This window comes from Nanorana parkeri, unplaced genomic scaffold (genome assembly GCF_000935625.1).
Source record: "Nanorana parkeri isolate BGI_ZX_2015 unplaced genomic scaffold, ASM93562v1 scaffold431, whole genome shotgun sequence".
NCBI lineage: Eukaryota > Metazoa > Chordata > Amphibia > Anura > Dicroglossidae > Nanorana > Nanorana parkeri.
In genome coordinates, this window is record NW_017306699.1 from 1,120,424 (window position 1) to 1,140,392 (window position 19,969).

General features: G+C 39.6%; 1 protein-coding gene across 5 annotated transcripts in view; it reads left to right on the plus strand.

The window, feature by feature from the left end:
* ARHGEF9 (Cdc42 guanine nucleotide exchange factor 9) overlaps positions 1-19,969 on the plus strand; it is a 252,896-nt gene that overhangs the window by 175,781 nt on the left and 57,146 nt on the right. For all 5 annotated transcript variants that reach the window (XM_018560090.1, XM_018560092.1, XM_018560091.1 and 2 more), the window contains exon 4: positions 15,352-15,531. In XM_018560090.1, the coding sequence (XP_018415592.1) occupies positions 15,352-15,531 (180 nt within the window). The remainder of the gene's footprint in view (positions 1-15,351; positions 15,532-19,969) is intronic.

Sequence of the window (19,969 nt, forward strand, 5' to 3'; positions counted from 1 at the left end):
ATATATATATATATATATATAACTTTAGTCCTTTTTTCTTAACCTCTGGGATCACGTCACTCATGACTTAAAATATAATGAGCTCAGCCTTCTTGGAATAAGCACACTAAATCCCGACAGACTTAAACTGTGAAGCCTTCCTGTTAGGTTGCTTGAAACTAGCCCAGTTTCTGCTGATAAGGCAAATTCAATCAAATTAAAGTGGGATCTTTGATGCTTGTTTGCTTTGCAGGTCCCCCCGAGACCTTATGCTCAATTTGAAGGTACTTTGTTCATTTGTGAAAAAGGTTTAACACAGGAATAGCTGGGGGATGCATCCTGATTATATAATACTTCAAATAAATACAGCTAGACTCACCACAGATGAATTTACAAACAATCCTTTATATACGGAGTAATTCAGGTGTGACAACCAAAACTGTGGGGACTTTTGCTGGGGTGGGGTGTCACATGTTGGCTGAATATGTAGCCTGCCACCCACAAAAAGTTATGCTTTGCTGCAACTACCTCAGTTATTTTCAAACACTTAACAGTACTTGCGCTGACCATTGCTAGAAGAATTAAAGCTGCCGCGACATTCTGACAGCTTGCAGCAAAGAAAACCAGGACCACTAGGATTTCCAGCCCGTCTTCACCATCAGCAGCTCTGGTGGAGATGAGCTGCCACTCAGGCTATGCACCTCAACTGACCTGCGTCACCTGCTGGGGGTGCCATAAAAAGCATGGGATATAGTATAATCTCATTATTCTGGGCTAAAATGCTTTGCCTGGGAAGTCACTGTTTGGTTTTTTTTTTGTAGTGCCGCCTCTATTTAGTGCAGCCCTCAGGTCTGAAACAATAGGTGGCAGGATTTATTATATGCAATACTTCTTGCTAAGACTGGCCATGCAATTCAAAGGAAGTGCAATGAAGTCCAATATTGTTAGGTTGAATCTGTCATATTTGTTATAAGGTCCAGATATATTCACACATTTATAGGTATTAGTTGATTTGTTGCATGGACAGGATTCAAATATTTGATTGTATATACAACAAGCTTTTGCTTTATCCTTGATTGTGTGTATCTTTTACTTTTAATGCATTTTTCTCCTAATCTTTGGTGGGATTAATGAAATACCTAAATGGGTGTTTCTAAATAATACAAAGTGAGATCCGATTTTTTGAAGTGTTACATAGTCAGGATGCCAACCCTAGTTACGCCCATATTAATTTTGTTTTCCATTTAATTTGTAGTTTCAAACATTTTTCTATTACAGTTACAATTTGTGCTGGCCAAGAGAAGTGGTGTAGGTGTTCCTTTTCTTTTTTAGAAAGTTTTATTGGAGCTGTTCGAGGCATGCCTAACCGGTATAATGCTTTGGGTAGGGACTAGGAGAGATTGGAGGACTAATATTGCTTTGTTAAACTGGAAACCATTTTATTATGGCCTGGATAAAACCTAGAACCGATTGGAAGAATAATTTCTTAACATAACATAGAAAATGCTTTAAATTAGTAAACAAGCAAAGGGATTCCTGATTTGTAGTGTGCCTCTGAACACAAGAAAAATGGATTTAAAATAACGGCGATTGGTATTCTTTTTTTTGTATAGACATCCCATGTTCTGGTCCCTAGCATAAATTCCAACCTTTTATTAATTGGTTATTTATAACCAAACAACCTTTAAAACTCTAGATACTTAATCATCAGGACCTTCTACTACCAGAGGCATAATTTAGTGCTTTTCAGTCATGGTGCAAGCATCTACATTGCTATTTTGTTGCCTTGTAGGAAGGTGGGCAAACTAGAAAATACTCAAATCCCTATTGTGCCTTGGAGCACTAAGCTTTACTCTTTTTTTTCTGTTTGATTTTTGCTTTAACACAATTTTGCATGTACTGTCTGGAGTTACACCCACTAAGTCAGGATGAGATATATTTTTTTCCTCTTTGTAATCTTGTGTTGTGTTCAGTTCTGTACTCTTCCCATGCCACTATGTTACTGAACACTTTGATCATAGATCTTTATGGACACACTGTTCTGTGCATCTTAAATAATACAGATAAATGTATTTTGGAAACATTATGAATCTTTTGCTGTCTCTAAAGAAGAAGAAATTAAGGAGAAAAAAAAAACAGTTTATGGAAGGAGAGTTCTTTATGGAGAAGAATTCTGGTATTGTATGAGGAGCTGTATTTGCATCATCAAACTTGCAATTCAAAAGCACTAATCATGCCTACTTGGCTGTTTTCTAAAGGGCAGTGAGAAATATACTGAGGAAATTTATGGAAATATCTTGACAGTTTTGTTAAAATATATTCTGAATACTGCATATGCTTACTTTTTTTTTGCATAGTGTTACTTCATACTTAACTTTACCAACAAGCAGTAAGCACTCAACACCCATACACTGTAAACTTAGCACTTAACATCATGGACAATTTCTTTGTTCCCTAGAGAGTACACAGAATGGTACTTAGCACTGCATAAGGACAACATGTCAGTTTCTACGGGCTCTTTTTCATGTATTACTGAGCACACAGCCCTGTAACATCTGCTTGTCAGGCTGTTTTAAAAAGGAGTGGGGTGCAACATAATATGTCTAACATTGTTTTATCTAAGCCAAGTGCATCCTAGACTGATTATTTATCTTCCTTCTTCTACATCATTTGTAAAGCAGGGTATCTGTTGCCCTAGTACATTCAAGCCAAGAAACAGGTCAGCCTTGCACAATAAAGTGGTACAAACACCAGCCCACAAACCTGCATTCCTTTGCAGAATAATTAGGAATTATTTTATCATCTTATTATTTATTGTATTTAAGCTGTTGGGCTTCACATACATTTACATTTATATTAATAGATATGCTTGCTGAAACCATCTTGCCTTGGGAATCTTTGTATTTCCAGATTCACAGTTGGTTATGGCAAGGGTGGACAAGCAAGAACAAACACAGATAGGATGCCAGCCTCCAATGGCTGCAAAGATAGATTAAAACATATCAGATACTAGTTAATTAATTGTTAACAGTGTTAGGAAAGCTGATATCCACATTTTTACTACAGTACTGTCTCCAGTACAATTGATAATGCCTTTTGGGACAAGCAACCATGAAAAAAATAAATGTTATATAATGACAAGTGGCATTTTCTTGTATGTATTTTTAATGTGCTGTTGCTGAGATATTAATGCTTGAAAATAATTTTCTAAGTACCCACCACATTGATAAAACTTTAACAAATGGATATATAGGATAATATGAAAATACCATGTATTTTACGCCAGTATTATTAAGTATACATCATGTTTGGTTCAAGAGGAAAAAATATATAATTGTATGGGTGTCGATGTAATTGCACATACTGTATATTAAAACTGAATTGCTAGTGTTGCAATCATGTTTGCATTGCATCGAACTATAGATCATTTGTTTGTAATGTCCTCAAAAAACACTGTTTGAATATACTGTATGTCTCAAGGTGCTTTTCATGCTTCCATAGTCTTCCAGCTGTTAAGAGAAGAATTTAAATTAATTCAAATGTTATGTTCTCTGCAATCACAATATCAAAGATGTATTGTCCATAATTGTCCTTCAGCCATAGATAGAATTAATCCGTAATGAAGCCTAATTGTCGGCACAGTATGAATAGTCTGTGGTCATGCTGTCTTTAAACTAGCCCGGTGTTATCACAGATTGTGAACATAAACAGCAAGGAAAACAAGTACAGGTAATTGGGACCACAATGCCTTACCTTTACTGCTCTAATGCTTCTACGTGTTTGCACTTTACACTGCAGCTTGTTTTCTTTAATAATTAAAGCATACTACTATATATTTTTACCAATCGGCAGGCAGGTTATAGCAGTACTTGTTTTCAGTCCCGAGTCACAGCAGGAATACCAGCCTAGAACCCTACACTTAGGAACTGGTAGCAAAGACACCATCTGCCCACGGTAAATATCTGGTATCTTTTGGCACAAGAAGGGTTGGCCTTTGTCACAGAGGATCCTAGCACAGAAGAGGTAACTTTTAATTTAGGGGATGAAGTTTAAATAACTTAACAATATTGTTAGGGTTATAGCGAGGGTTATTGTGAAAGGGCCTTTAGGTTAGGGCCCTTTTTAGTACAGACCAAAAGATCTGGTACCAAAAAGATCTGGTACCAAAAACTAGCACTAAAAGCTAATCTACCGAAGCTCACTTTTCGTAATTTACGAGAAAGAGAGCTCAGAGTGGATGTCACCAATATGATGGTATAGTAATTCAAAGAACAAGCAAAAGTTTCAACAGTGGTCTTGAGTCTACAGAATTTCAAGCTTTAATAATGTCTCCCTCCTTGTGCTCTGTGCCAATAAAGCACCACAGAGAAGATCCATTTGTTATTTCTGTTGCCCCTCCACTAAAGGATTACAGCTTATTACACCGGTTTATTAAACAAATGTGTATTCAGTGATTATAAGAGAGCTGGGGAGAAAACTGTCACCTATCTCCAGACAATTGAAAAATGAACCCTTGCACGGCTCATTTTAGTCTAGGGCAGTGATGGCGAATCTAGAGCATGCATGCCACAGAGGGCCCCTCTGGTGGCACGCAAGCCTAGGTACCGGTTGCCGCGGCTCGCACACTCCAGGTTCTTATCTGGGGTGTCCCACCATTCTCTGAGTTACATTACGTTTCTAAAGCTGGCTGCCACTAATGTTTTATTATCTGTGTGATGTGTGTTTTTTAATGTATGTGTGTAATGTGTGTGTGTTAAGTATGTGTGTTTTATTGAATGTGTGATAAGTATGTGTGTTTTATTGAGTGTGTGATATGTGATGTGTGGTTTATTGAGTGTGTGGTATGTGTGTGGGTTTTATTGAGTGTGTGATATGGGACGTGTTTTGTTGAGTATGTGATATGTGTATATGTGTTGTGTGTGTGTGTATAAATGTTTGAATATGTATTTCCATATTTTGCCTAAGCAGTGATGCTGAATGTTTTTTAAACCCCAGTGCCCAAACAGTTTGGCCACTCGGGCTCAAAAATATTAGCCATCACTGGTCTAGGGCTAAAATAAAGCAGATATAATCACCTGATCCTCGGTCCTGAGATGGTGACTGCTCACCTCTCTACCCCTCTGTTCTGGTGGTGGAATATGTTTCCATATTTTGCCTAAGCAGTGATGCTGAATGTTTTTTAAACCCCAGTGCCCAAACAGTTTGGCCACTCGGGCTCAAAAATATTAGCCATCACTGGTCTAGGGCTAAAATAAAGCAGATATAATCACCTGATCCTCGGTCCTGAGATGGTGACTGCTCACCTCTCGTCCCCTCTGTTCTGGTGGTGGAATATCTCTCGGTGCCCTCCCGTCTAATGTAGTTGCAGACAAAGTTGCATATCTTTTTATCTTAGCACTTAAATTATGTGTAAACCCTAACAATGATCTTCTCTTTTTTTGGTCCATTTTGGTCTGGTAAATACAGTATGCCATTGAAAGTGTTTTTTGATAAGTACAAAAAAAATTACCTGTGTAGTGCGTCAAAAATCTGGTGAGATAAGTTTCTATGCTTTCTGTCTCTGCTGAGTGTTATGCAGGTGCATATTAAAGTCAGACGGGCAAATAACTACTAGAATTTGAAACCTTTAATGTATATAAAATACCAAAAATATGGGGACAGCAAGCAATGTGAAGGTCGTATGAAAAACGACCTTCCATTTATTGATTAATTTACTTTAACCCCCATAAGCTCGTCCATCAATACTATTGCACAGACCTATAAACTGATGTCATTACACTGTGAGTATGCAAGTGAAATTGAGTTTGCAGTGCTTTTATTCTTCTACTAATAGAGGCAAATAATAGTCTGAGGGCAAAATTTTCCAACATGGTCAATAAAAACTGTTCCTAGCAGAGATCTCCCAAGGTTATCATTGCCCGTTAGACAGTCTGGCTGTCATCTGAACCTGCGGAAATCACAGCTATCTAATGTTCCCGGGTGCCTTAGGTTAACATGTAGCTAGCTGGAATATCTCAATAGCCAAAAGCAGTGACATGAGCGTCTTGTAAAACTGACTTGGGGAAATTGTGGTGTAAATCAGTTTCACAGTAAATGAAGTTCACACATTCAGTTTCTTTTCCCTTTGTGTCTGTGATAGATTGAAAATATATTTTTGTGAACATTGAAAAATGCATGTTCATTTTGGTACTGAAAGGCAAAATGTAAGCACAATGCAATCATTTTACATATGTCAGAGAAAATGTACCAGGCATATGAACAGGACCAATGCTATTGTGTACCCCAGTTCTTTACATCTTAGATACACACGATTGTTGTTCCTCTCTTGTTAATTATACCCTACATTGTCTAAGACAGGCAGGTGTGTATTATAGAATCTGTCCTGAATGGAGGACAAGGGAGGTAGCCCTTCTTGAAGGAAGCTCATTGAGCTGTCACATAGCAGAGGCACACATACCCAGAATGAGTGTGACGGAGTTGTGCATTGAAAGGCTAAAATAAGAGTCTCTGTTTAGTACGTATAAGAGTGCGTAGACAAGGGAGGTTTTTTTCTAGACTCTGACGTACATGATGTGAGTGTAGTTTCCCCCCAGCCTTTTACTGTGTAAATATTTAGCTTCTGAGTCTTTTCCTAGGCACTTGAAACAAGGATTTAGGAATTTGCTTGATATGCAAAATCCACAGAAGTGAAAATGTTTTATTGTTCATGATGCTCCTAAGCTGTGGATAAAGTGAATTCAACTCTTGGGGCTGGCAGGATTAACTGCAATTGTCACATGCTTCCATTATCTGGCATTAAGATTTCCTATTGGATGTACAGTAGATGCATGTGCAGGCGTGTTTTTATAGGCCGTTTTAACATTTTTTGGAGCTTTTGTGCACTATTAGTGTCCACTTCAGCTTTTTAAACCTATTCCATTTTGCACATTTCAGGTTTCACTATTCCTTTTAGCTCTGCATTTTTTATCTCGGTAAAGGAACTTCAACTTTTTATTTGTGCCTTGCTTAGAATTCATTTTGTATCTGTTCTAAAAGGGCCTCTGAGTAAACCTGTACACTTAGTCAGTGACTAGAAACTAGTATACCGCATACAAATGCAGAAATAGCTGCTTTCTGAGAATGCCTAAGGCAGCAAGGGTTGCATGAAGTTATGATGCCAACTTAAAAAAATCTTTGTAGTTTGGCAAACAAATAAGATGAAACGATTAAAAGAAAGATTACCTACTGACTTGATTTGCAAGTGTGCCACTGTATCCTTTCATAATCTGTTACTTTATTTTTATACCACTCAACTATTACTGGATCTCCATCTAGCACCTGTGTAGATGTGTCAGCATTGTCTTGGATTGGCCTTGGATGGGATACTCTTTTACTATGGTGACGTTTGGGGGCATCATATATTTCATACTCTGATAGTGAGGAACATGAGCACAGAGCAAATGACCAGTATACACAAGGCTCTATGGTCATTGTCACTGCATAGCAGTCACTTCTGTGATACTACATACTGCAGCTTAGGTATAGCATAGACATTAACATAGATTTCAACATGAATCATGGTCCACCCTGTACAAACATCAACTGCTACATATCCTAACCTACCACAATATTTTCCCCTGCCTTTGGTGAATTTTTGTTTGGCTGCATAAGTAGAAAAGTGTCATTCGCTGTAATCCATTGTACATTGTACAGATGTGTCTGTGCTGCCATAGCTGTAAATGGTTGTAAAACACAAGTCTATTCGATCACTTTCTTATAAACCCAGCATAGTGTGATCATTGCTAGCTATGTACAGAATGGTTTCATGGCCAGATTTGATTCACTCCATATTGTTCAAAATAATCTTCTCCTAAATAATTTTACAGTTAATGAACTAAACCTAGGGGCTATTAATGTTTAAATCAGGACATCAGAGAGGTCTATTTATAGATGTTATCACCCAAGATTCACACAACTTTTAACCACTACTTGAACATCTCTCTAATTGGAGTCAGTTTAAAAAAAATGGGACTCGTAGGTGAAAGTTGTGTGACTCTTGGATGAAAACATTTATAAATAGGCCCCAAAAAGTTATGCCAGTTTTGTTGAAGGAGAACTATGGGGTTAGGGCTTTCCCCCATAGTTCTCCTTAGGGTAACGGGAGGACACAAACTAGCATCCTCCCGTCATCTTAAGCTCAGTATACCGCGAGCTACAGATCGCGGTATACTGAGACGCTGCAGCTGAAGCAGATCCCAACAATTATGTCTGGATCCGCCCAGCTGCGTGAGTGACAGCTGGCTCTGCCTATCTGGAGGCAGAGCCAGCTGTACCCGCCCCCTCCCCCGTCCGTTCCGCCAGTCAGCGCTGGAGGATCGGAGCGGGGAGGGGGGAATCTAGTCCCTCCCCTGTCACGGCAGAAAGCTGTGACAGGATCGAGAAGTGAGCGAATGCCGGTATGTGTTCGCTCACTTCCCGATCCACTGAGCCGACCTGTGACAGTCTCATTGTCAAAGGTCGGCTAAAACTATGAGGTGAGTGAAAAGCACTCACCTCATAGTTCTCCTTTAAGGAAAGAAAAAAAATCAAAATTGGTTGCAGGTTAAAATGGAAAGGTCTTTTTTTATAACAATTAAGGTACTGTCTACTTACTGGCCACCTGCTTAGTACCTATTTTTTATCTAGACATTGTGGTAGTGCATCATCCACTCTATTACCCTTTGTCGGTGATCTTGTGATTTTGGAACACCACTTAGGTGGAAGTTACCAATCTTATAAATACACCTTGTACTTGGTGTCAATTGAAATTTAACTGCCCATTAAGGTAGAGATAGTCGCAGTGAGGTGTTGGGCCTGTCGTGCCATAAAAGCTTAAGAAAACCAAACTACAACTATTGAAAAGCTTATACCATTGGTGAATTCATACATTCATTAGATGCATAAATGACACTGGATGATATCTGAACTCATATACGCTCCTCCAAGTGTCCCAATGTTTATAGCCAGATGCAGAGCCGGGGCAGCAGCATCTTTAGCTATGAGTCACATCATCATTACTATACATCATTTTGTTTTTCATTGTGAATGGTTCAGCCCATTACAAGCCCTCGGTTACAGTTCTGTAAGAGACGCTGCAGCTGAAGCAGATCCCAACAATTATGTCTGGATCCGCCCAGCTGCGTGAGTGACAGCTGGCTCTGCCTATCTGGAGGCAGAGCCAGCTGTACCCGCCCCCTCCCCCGTCCGTTCCGCCAGTCAGCGCTGGAGGATCGGAGCGGGGAGGGGGGAATCTAGTCCCTCCCCTGTCACGGCAGAAAGCTGTGACAGGATCGAGAAGTGAGCGAATGCCGGTATGTGTTCGCTCACTTCCCGATCCACTGAGCCGACCTGTGACAGTCTCATTGTCAAAGGTCGGCTAAAACTATGAGGTGAGTGAAAAGCACTCACCTCATAGTTCTCCTTTAAGGAAAGAAAAAAAATCAAAATTGGTTGCAGGTTAAAATGGAAAGGTCTTTTTTTATAACAATTAAGGTACTGTCTACTTACTGGCCACCTGCTTAGTACCTATTTTTTATCTAGACATTGTGGTAGTGCATCATCCACTCTATTACCCTTTGTCGGTGATCTTGTGATTTTGGAACACCACTTAGGTGGAAGTTACCAATCTTATAAATACACCTTGTACTTGGTGTCAATTGAAATTTAACTGCCCATTAAGGTAGAGATAGTCGCAGTGAGGTGTTGGGCCTGTCGTGCCATAAAAGCTTAAGAAAACCAAACTACAACTATTGAAAAGCTTATACCATTGGTGAATTCATACATTCATTAGATGCATAAATGACACTGGATGATATCTGAACTCATATACGCTCCTCCAAGTGTCCCAATGTTTATAGCCAGATGCAGAGCCGGGGCAGCAGCATCTTTAGCTATGAGTCACATCATCATTACTATACATCATTTTGTTTTTCATTGTGAATGGTTCAGCCCATTACAAGCCCTCGGTTACAGTTCTGTACATGGCAATGCAAGTAGAAATGTTGTCTCACTATATTACCATTGAATTGTTTCCTTGGGCATGATGTAAATAATGGATCATTTTATTTAATGATGTGAGTAATTGTATTCCTTCTATTATGTTTAAGGCGTTGAATACAGTTCACTCATGCCTTACCCTCAGATTTTATATGAAGGGGCTCCAAAGAATTCTGCCATGGGCAAAATAATTACATACATGGAATTCATCCTCATGTCTGTTGCTTTCACAAGCTTTTGCTTCTATAAATTACAAATAAATATCCAAACGTTACAATTTCTTGTACACAATTTCTTGTACACAAGCCCAGGGAAATTGTGTACTTCAGATCCCACCAATGTGTTTCTTAGTTTAGAATGATTAAACTCTGCAAGCAGAGACTAGTTTGGGCTCATTGGAAAACTGCCTGCCATGTAAGAACGGTACATCCACATGCCAGTTGTTATTTTTCCCTTTGGAGATGTTGATTTGCACACATTTTGATTTGTATACATATTTGATTTGTAATCCTCCACTCCTGTGTTCAGAATCATGGGGAGACACAAGGAGGCAAAGTGTCCTCAATATGAATTATGTGCCCACCATATAACAGTTTATATTATTTTTTTTCAATAGGCATTTTACCCACCCAGTAAAGTTACAATTCCCCTCCTCTAGTCTAGTGTCTAATGCCCACTGTACCTTCACTGATGAAGACTGAACAGCACTCTGAACAAGTAAATTTCCTGAGTCAGCAAAGGCCCTGTGATGCTCTAAATAAGGAGGCAGTGTATACATTTTACAGACTTGAAAAAGTGTGCAACTTGTATGAGAACCTGATGTTGGCAGGAGTCTTTTCATTGTTTTTAGCCTTTAAAGTATGCAATAAAAAGTTTCAAATTTTGATCTAGTCAGTTTGGAATGCAGCTACTGGCAAGTGAGTGCAGAGACCCAAGTCTGTGTGTGTGGCTAGAAAGTGGGATCTCCTGTGGCAATCTCTGAATTGCATGAGCTGATGACTGTAAACCAGATAACGGTTATAGCCACACATTTTATGTATCTGGTTCCAGCTTTGTCTGTACCGGTGTAGCCTTAAAGGCTAAGTGCTGTCAAGTACATTTTCAAAGTGTTCTAAATAGGTGGGCAGTGTATTTACGTTACAGGCCGATCATGCAGAAATAGAAAAGGGAATTTTATTTTTTGAAGGTTATTGCCTATGAGCATCAGTGGATATCAATATTCTTTTCTGAATGTAAAACAGTGCACAGTGTGTGTGCATGTGTGGATATTTAGTGAATGCTCTCTTGTTCCCTAGTTGCCTAGTAGTAGATATTAGAAAATATTATTATACATCTCCCAATTGTAGAACTTTGAAAAGGGGGACACTTTGCAGGCTTGACTTATATGGTGTTCTTTAAGGACTCCCATCATACTCTCCCTTTTTTAAATCCTGCACCCCTCATTATATTCCCTCTATCTTGAATCATGCCTGTCATGCTCCCCATCATACCCATCTGTCTTAAATTATTTCTATTCTGTCTTTCCTCTCATGCACAATCATTATCCCTCATCTGCTGTAAATCATGCCTCTGCCATCATTCTCACTTTTTCCTGAATTATGGCCATTCTGTTTTTCTTCATATGTCCCCATAATCTCTCCTATGCCTTACTCCTGCCATCATGCCCACTGAATTGTGACGATTATGTCATCCCCTTCATGCACCCCCATCGTTCCGTCTCTGTCTTGAATTACTCGTCTTTATCCTCTGGCTGAAGAAGCCTGGCATACTCGCTCTATAAGTCCTGCTGCCGGGTCTGGAATTGGTGGCAGGCAGCACTTTGCTGGCAGATAGTGGGGTACACAAGAACAAATGTCACGTATTGTGGGAACATTCTATAAGCTCTGGGACAGACCCTCTGTAGATAAAATTAAACTTGAAAACTACTTTTTTTATTGGGTAGATATTAACCATTAAAGTAAAAATCAAAAAATATCTTTATTCCAGACACCACTAAAGTTTTATTTTTTTTAAATAACCATTTATAATCATTTTGCAAGTAGTTCTTTTAATATGTTCTAACAACCTTGTGCTCTTTATGAAAGTGTAAGCCTGAATATAGCACCTTTTACTTACAATCGTCCTTGACACACGCTGTTATCTGGTACTGACTGTACTTTTACACAAAATGTAAACAAATTACTGACTGCAAGCATGGACACCAAATAAATCATATAGATTTCCTAAGCCATTCCATCCAGTGGCTAATCCATCCTATCAGTTCCATGGTTATTTCCTTGGGTCATAGTGAACTGGCTAAATGTTGATTCAGCAAACAAAATCTCTGATAAATCCCTGTAACTGCAAATGCTGTGAGTCAGCTTTGCTTTATGCATAGAAACATTTTTTTTCTATATAGCAATTGGTCTATAGCAAACCATCTATCACATTAAACAACCAATGGGAAGGCATGGGAGGGGGTTGTGCTAAGCACAATTTGTATAGAAAAGGGCTGATTTGCTGACATCAGCTGCCTACATCTAGTGACTGTTTTAACATGTGAAGCTTAGTTGGAATTACCACAATATGACATATTCAGATGTACTTAGTTTTTACAAATATGACTGCTTTTTATTTGCATTTTGCGACAGCATTAATTTGACTGTCTCCTGTCTATTTTAGACAGGGCAGCTTTACAAGTAAGCACCTTTTAAATTGATTATGCATTGACCACTCAGGCACCAAGCAGTGCATTGTGGGCAATATGCCCCCAAAGCAGGCACTTTATAGTACCTAATATGCAGTGCCACTCTTGTTGAAAAGATACGTGTGACCAAGTCAAAGATCACTCTAGAGAGCCTCCACAACCCTCTTAAAATAACATTTAATGCTTCTGTTTCAAATAACTGATAACTGCTTTAGGTCCTGATAGATAAATGCTAAATTTTCAGAGTGATAGTGTTTGCCCTTTTGAGAAAGTTGGTTAGCGCATATGTTTTTTGCAGCTTATTTCTGTCATGGCATATATTTTTTTACACAGACATTTGTGAAGTTTACAAAATGCTGTCTTGCTTGAAGGCATATTGCATAAAAGCTAAATGTCCTGTTTAATAAGTGTATGACAGTCAAATTAAAATCATGTTCTGCCTATATTCTTTGCTGAGCTTTCACTGCAACTTCTCTGGTGTGATTATGTGAGAAAGAAAGCTTATTTATGTATCATATATTGGTCTGTCCCAAGCCCCTGCTGATTCTTAACCTTTTTCTGTCTGTTTTGTAATCTCCCGGCAATCCCATGGGATCTCATGGCTCCTGCGTTGTTGTCAAATGTTGCAAAATGTTGCAAATTAGAAACCACCATAATTAGAAGATGCTGCAGAGGTCAGAGTAGCTACAGTTTAATGTCTCCAGGACATAATAACACTGAGCCCGAAGCCTAGTAACACTGAAACTAAAAAGCTGTTCCATTGCTGCTAATATTAGGCTGCTGGCAAATAGATTAAGTGTTTTCAAAAACAGTGGACCAGAAGTTTCTTGTCCAGTCTGCAACCCTTAATTTGCAGAATATCTGCTATGTCTCTGACTTTCTGCAAAACACCTTTTTCCAAAATGCTATATTGATGCCTGCCTTAGATATTATCAAGTGTGGATGTCTATATTTCACAAATATGTTGTATACCGCATGGACAAGAGTATATGCACACAACCTAAATTATTGCGTTCAGGTATTTCCAGCAAAGGATACTGTTAATGCTTCAGCATGTAAAGACATTTTGGACAATTGTGTGCTTCCAGTCTTGTGAAAACAACTTGGGGAATGCTCTTTTCTGCTCCACAGTGATTGGGCCCCTACAGCTCCATGATGACATGGTTTGACAAGTTTAGTATAGTGGAAGTAGAGTGGCTTGACCAGAGCCCTGAAATCAGCCCTACTGAACATCTTTGGAATGCCAACTGCAAAACGGGTCTTCTCATCCACCATCAGTACCTGATCCCACAAATGATCTTTTGGTTAAACGGACACAAATTCACACAGGCACATTTTTGTGGAATTTTGTAGACAGCTTTACCAACAGAGCATAAACTGTTATTGACGCAAAGGTGGCCTGAGATCAAATTTCCTCCCTGCACAGAGAGACATAACATTGTTGGGCTTGGCAATTGTCCTCTTAGGCCTGAGAACTATTGCATGGGGAGGTAACATGCTTCCCGCCATACCTGTATTTTCTACTAAGAAAGATCAATGAAGTGAGGGCTTCAAAACAGTGGGGAGGCAGTGATGGAGTCTAAATGGGTAAGTATGCCTTGCTAGGGAGGTGACTATAAAGAGTTACTGACACTTGACCCTGAATAGGAAAAAGTGGCAGTGTCTCTTCAAGAGTGAGGTACAAAAAAATACACTCACTCTAAATTACTCCTGGAAGGCACTAGGTTCTTCTGTCCCTCCTATGCTTCATTAGAAGATGCAATAAAGTAGGTGGGTGGGGGTAGGGAGGGGAATCTACCTGCACCTAGATGCAACCATTCATTAAATGCAGGTTGGAACAACTTTATTAAAAATAACTTTTTATTTCAAAAAGTTTCAAAACAATCAATATCTTTCCAATCCTCCAGCAATCTGGTCACCTCTTTGTTATAAACAAAACATACTTTCAGTATGTGTTGAAGCTGGCTAGGAAAGCTTACAAATCTGTGTAGGGAGAGATAATTTGCTACACGGTGCTATACTGTGGATTGCAGTGTGTACCTCCTTGAGTTCCCATTTTTATAGACAGAATAGAGGGGATATTCTGTTCAATTTTGTCATGCTAGGGCCTTGTTTTAGTTTGAAGTGTACAGCATGCATTTGTTGCTGAGCAGTTGCTGGAGATGCCCTAGACATTCCATTCACCTCTCATTACAATGAGAGGCAGGTCTAAAAGGATAGGCAGGGGTGCTGCATATGTAGGTAGTGGGGGAAGAGCAGGTCCTGCAATACATAACAGTAGTACGGTAGCACAAACTAGAGTTAAGGTACGTGTGTCTTTTTGTCCTCAAAGCCACACGAAAAGACCTTCCTTTGCATGTGGCTTTGCCAGGCTTCCTATGCCTCTTTTTTGACAATAGTTTGTTTATTTTCCCACAATTTAACAAATGGAATATCAAGATTTGTCCCCCATAGACTTTAATGGGGTTTCATTTTCCAAATATGTAGGACATTTTGTGAAACTGAGCCTACTGTCAGCACTAAGACAAGGACACAAATTTACAAATTAGTCATGACCTATTATTACTGATACTGCTACAGTTACAATATGTTTATTTATATCTTCATTGATGCTTGTTTATATTGCTTTTTTAAAATAAAAAAATCTTATTCTCATTTTGTTTCCTTAACAGGGTTATTTAAAGCAATGCAGGAAGCGGAGAGACATGTTCAGTGATGAACAGTTGAAGGTCATCTTTGGAAACATTGAGGACATCTACCGGTTCCAGATGGGCTTTGTCAGAGACCTTGAGAAGCAGTACAACAATGAAGAGCCACATCTCAGTGAAATTGGACCATGTTTTCTAGAACATGTAGGTTTAAATGATCTGTTGGAATGTTTAGCATTGCTTGAGCACCTGCACTTATCAGTCATGATGCAGTGAACCAGTGCAGATAAAATAAGAAGGTTCATCTGTTTATTGGTATAAAAAAAAACAAACGAACAAACAGCAAACCTAAAGGATAAATGCACCTAGGAAAGATTTCCCCATGGCCTGAGCCCAGGCTAAGCAGCACTAACCCACATATAAAAACGATATCTCAGTGTCTGTAAAACCTGCTTTCCTCTGTGTAGCCTGCACTCTATCCCACACGAACTCCAAGTGCACACATTGAGATAATGAAAGGGAACTGCAGTAGAGAATAAGGTCAGTCTGCGGGCAAATACACCGAAATGCAGACTGGGACTAAGATTATTCTTTATGGTAGTTCCCCAGGATCACAGTGCACTTGGTTGTGTGCTTGTCATATGCTCTGGGCAGCACTCTAATGTCCACTTCAAAGTATTATTACACTTTACATGGGTTATGCAGTAAACAATTCAGTTAAAGGCCAAATCTAAACAAAACTTTTAAACTTGGAAGGGTAAATGTATCTGTATTTTTTTTTATTCCTGCGTGTGACACTGTTGAGGAGATGTCACCTGTGACTGCAGGAAAATAAATTAAGGTTGCAGTTGTCATTTGTACAGGAAGATACAGACAATAATTCTAATGTTCTAACTCAGCTTCATTGTACAGAACAAAAAGATGTTTTGCTGCAGTCTATCTCCCTGTTGGAGACATTTGCCATCACTTCCTGTCCCATTGTTGATAAAGAAACAAATGCTTATTTTTTGTTCCATCTATAGAGTATCCACAAAAGCAAAAGTGCATCTTAGCCCAAAATCTGAAATATTATGCAGCTTACCCGTCCTTAGATGCAGTAGCTGCATTCGTTTTTACTTTTCAGGTTAAGAACATTTTATGCAAGTCCTGAAAATACCTGTTGATCTTGCCAGAAATGCAGTGAGGGACAAAACATACCTATTTATAAGAACTATAGTACAGATTGCAGTTGCAATACCTCCTGCAGCTTAGTGAATTGGCCCTGTAGGCTTATTGTGGGTGGTTATTATTATTACTATTTTCTTTAAAAAGATGGGCATGGGCATTGGCATTACTTTCCCTTCATCCACCTCATCCTCAGCATGAAATAAGCCACCTTTTACCTGTAACAGTTCTGGATTTTATATCTATAGAAAGATATAACCATGAGCATGCACTAACGGACTCTTTAACTCATTCCTTGTTCTATAAAATAACCATGAACCTTCTGCTATCTAGATCTGCTATTTAAGTGCTTCCTACGTCTATAGGGATACTATGAACCATCCATTACAGCTCACTCAATCTTTACTCTTTTAGTTGTAACACATTCATTTGTTGCCAGAAGCAGGTGTTAGGGAATAATGTTCCACTCACTGAGACTGAGCTGGTTACAACGCAACGTGATGGATATGGGGTTTCTGTGTATCCTGCATCTTGCATAGAATATCATCCTGCATAGTATTTGGCAAATATCAATGTAGCGCTTCTTTAGTCAGGCAATCGTTTTGATAGATAAATTAGAATGTACACTGGTGATTTCTAATCCACCTCATACCAGATAGATATAATTTCCTAATAAAGAGAAAGTGAACTAAAAAAAGAAAAAAAATTACCAACTGGCAGGCTTTTTGTGATAGAAGAGACTGTGTAAGTCTCTTCTGCCATAAAAGCTTCTAACTGCCTGTCAGCATTTTTTTTTCTGTGCACTGAGCCACACATGTGCAACTCAGCACACTGTTTCAGCATGCCAAGATGAAGTAATTCCAGTGCACATGCATAGGAATTACATCATTGGGGCCTTGTTAGTCGAGCTAGTCAAAGGAGCAGCACAGCATTGGAGGGGATAGTAGCATATAATGGCTAAAAGTTCCTGGTGGCTTTTTTTTTGTTACTTCCACTTTAAGGAACACCTTTTGCAGTGATTCTGACACAATTGGGTTATACAGGAGTTATACAGGGTTATACATGAGGAATGGAACACTGACAAACAAACAAAAAAAACTCCCCTGTGCTTTAGTTTTTTGCTATTGTCCTAAGAAAATGAATGTCTTTTCACTTCTGAGAAAAGTTTACCCATTTTACTGCTTGGAAAGTGACCTTCTGGCACTGGGCTCTACTTATGGCGCATTCCAGACCTCTGTGTACTGTGCTAGTTAGCCGCTCTGTGAGTAAAGGCCATGGACAGAGCAAAAATAGCCTGGAATGTGACCTCCAGGTACTGAGCTGTGTTTGTGGCACTCTCCAGAGCCTTGTGTACTGTGTTAGTTAGCCAGAGAGTGCTTTCCAGTTTCAGAACAGTGGCACAGCCCCTGGTGTGCTCAGTTTCTGAGGACCTTTAGTGAGTATACTGAGCATCAGTAGCTACTGCTTTATTGGTACAGTTGAATTAGTAGGGTTTATTGGTATTCCGCCGGTTTCCAAGGGAAGGTGTTAACACGTTGGGGAATCAAGAGTTGTGTCACTAGTTACAGTGTCGCACATGCATATTCTGCACTCTGTTTCCATCTTTTTCACATGAGGTACCACTTTCCCATCATTGTTCCTATTTGCAAGAGACATGCGGTTTTCCACCTTTGTTAATCCTTGCTGCTGCCTACAGTGACCCAGTCACCTCTGGCTATTAAAACTCTACTGCTCTGAGCAGTAAAGTTGCACCCACAGTTTAAACCTACTGTTCTCAAGTAAGTTGTGCCTGTTTAATAGTACAACATGTCAGATGCTAAATGCAAGGGGAGCAGTCACACTGCATCGGTCCTCTCCTGCTTATGATCCACTAACAGTTCCGGGGTGGCACGCATTTCCTTTCTCAGGGACCTAAAACTGATAGCCTGGATTGTTGTTCCCTGCTTGAGTCGACACACTCCTCGGAGTCTCCCTTTACTCTGTCAGGCGTGGCCCCATCCTCTGCTTTATACAGAGAGGAGTTCCCTGCAGCTATGTTGGAATTTTTGGGCTAAATTGCAAATATGATTGCTGACATAAAATTTATGAGCTAAATAGCAAATGAATGCAAAGGCTGTACACGTTCTTTAACACCTTCCTCTCCAGAATCATTGCTTGATATACAAGCAGCTGTAGAGGAAACAGAACTGCTGCTGTGGAGACTCTATCTGACAAGAGTCTCATAAATCCTTGAATTATGAATTTGTTACTGAGGGGCTGCAGGATGATGCCATAGTTCCCAGGCTTACTTCAACCTGATCAAACTTTGATTTAAAGGCATAGTTGTTGGGGCCCTGGTCTTGGGAGACAGGGGTCTCTCTGATTCAGTAATTCCCACACTGTTAAAAGCTAGGAAGCCTACCTACCATTGCACATGTAAGGTTTACTTTACCTGTTGTATTGAAAGAAGATTTCGTCCCAGCAAAGAAAGAATCATGGAAAGAATCCTAAACATTCTTCAATAAAGCCGGTGTCAGCATTTGGTACCAGCAAAAGGCCAATCTCAGCTCTTGCAATCTTATTCCAAAGACTGATAGCCTCCCATTTATTGGTCAAGACTTCTGTAAAGGAAATCTCTCATGTGGCTTCTCTTGTACAAACACCAGTGACTCCATAGGATTTTAATATGGTACTCTTGGCTCTTCAAACACCACCATTTGAATTCATCAGTGACATTCCCTTTTCAGACCTCACTTAGTGAACTGAAAAAATATTATTAAAGAGGAACTCTAGGAGAATTTATTCTTAACCCTTGCAGTGGACCTTCCCCTGTACTGTAAGGCCTAACTGCTTGATTTCGTATAGGGAGTTAAATAAAAAAAGTTATACTCACCTGAATCTCAGAGCTGGCTGGCTCCTAAACCTCTTCCTCCAGCCTGTCTCCTTCTCCACTGCTTCATTGGGATATCCCTTGGCGTCCTGAAGTCCTATACACCGTGAATTGGACATGATGACTCAAGGATCCTCAGAACGCTGGAGTGGAGGAGGAGAGAGGCTGGAAGGACTGGTCTAAGAGCCAGCCAGCTCTGTGGTTCAGGTGAGTATAACTTTCTTATTTTACACCCAAGACGAAAACAAGCACTTAGCTCCTGCAGTGTGTGGGGGTAACCCCACTGCTAAGGTTAAGAATGCATTTTACAAATGTATTCTTTAAGGAACCATTAGGGCCTGTGTGAACTGGCTTTTGTGTGCTTCAAATGGGTTTTGCATTCCCATACAAGTGTATGGGGAAGCAAAACCCAATTGGAGCAGGTCAGAGGCTCAGAAGAATTGATATCAAACTGATGCCATTGACACCAGTCCTTATGGCCTGCAGTCTATTGAATTTATATAGAACCCCTGTACATTTTGTTTACAGCAGGCATGTTGAAGCAAGTATATAATTCATAGCTGTAAAGTGTGTTTGTTGTGTGGGTTTTGGCATATCGACTGGTGTGGC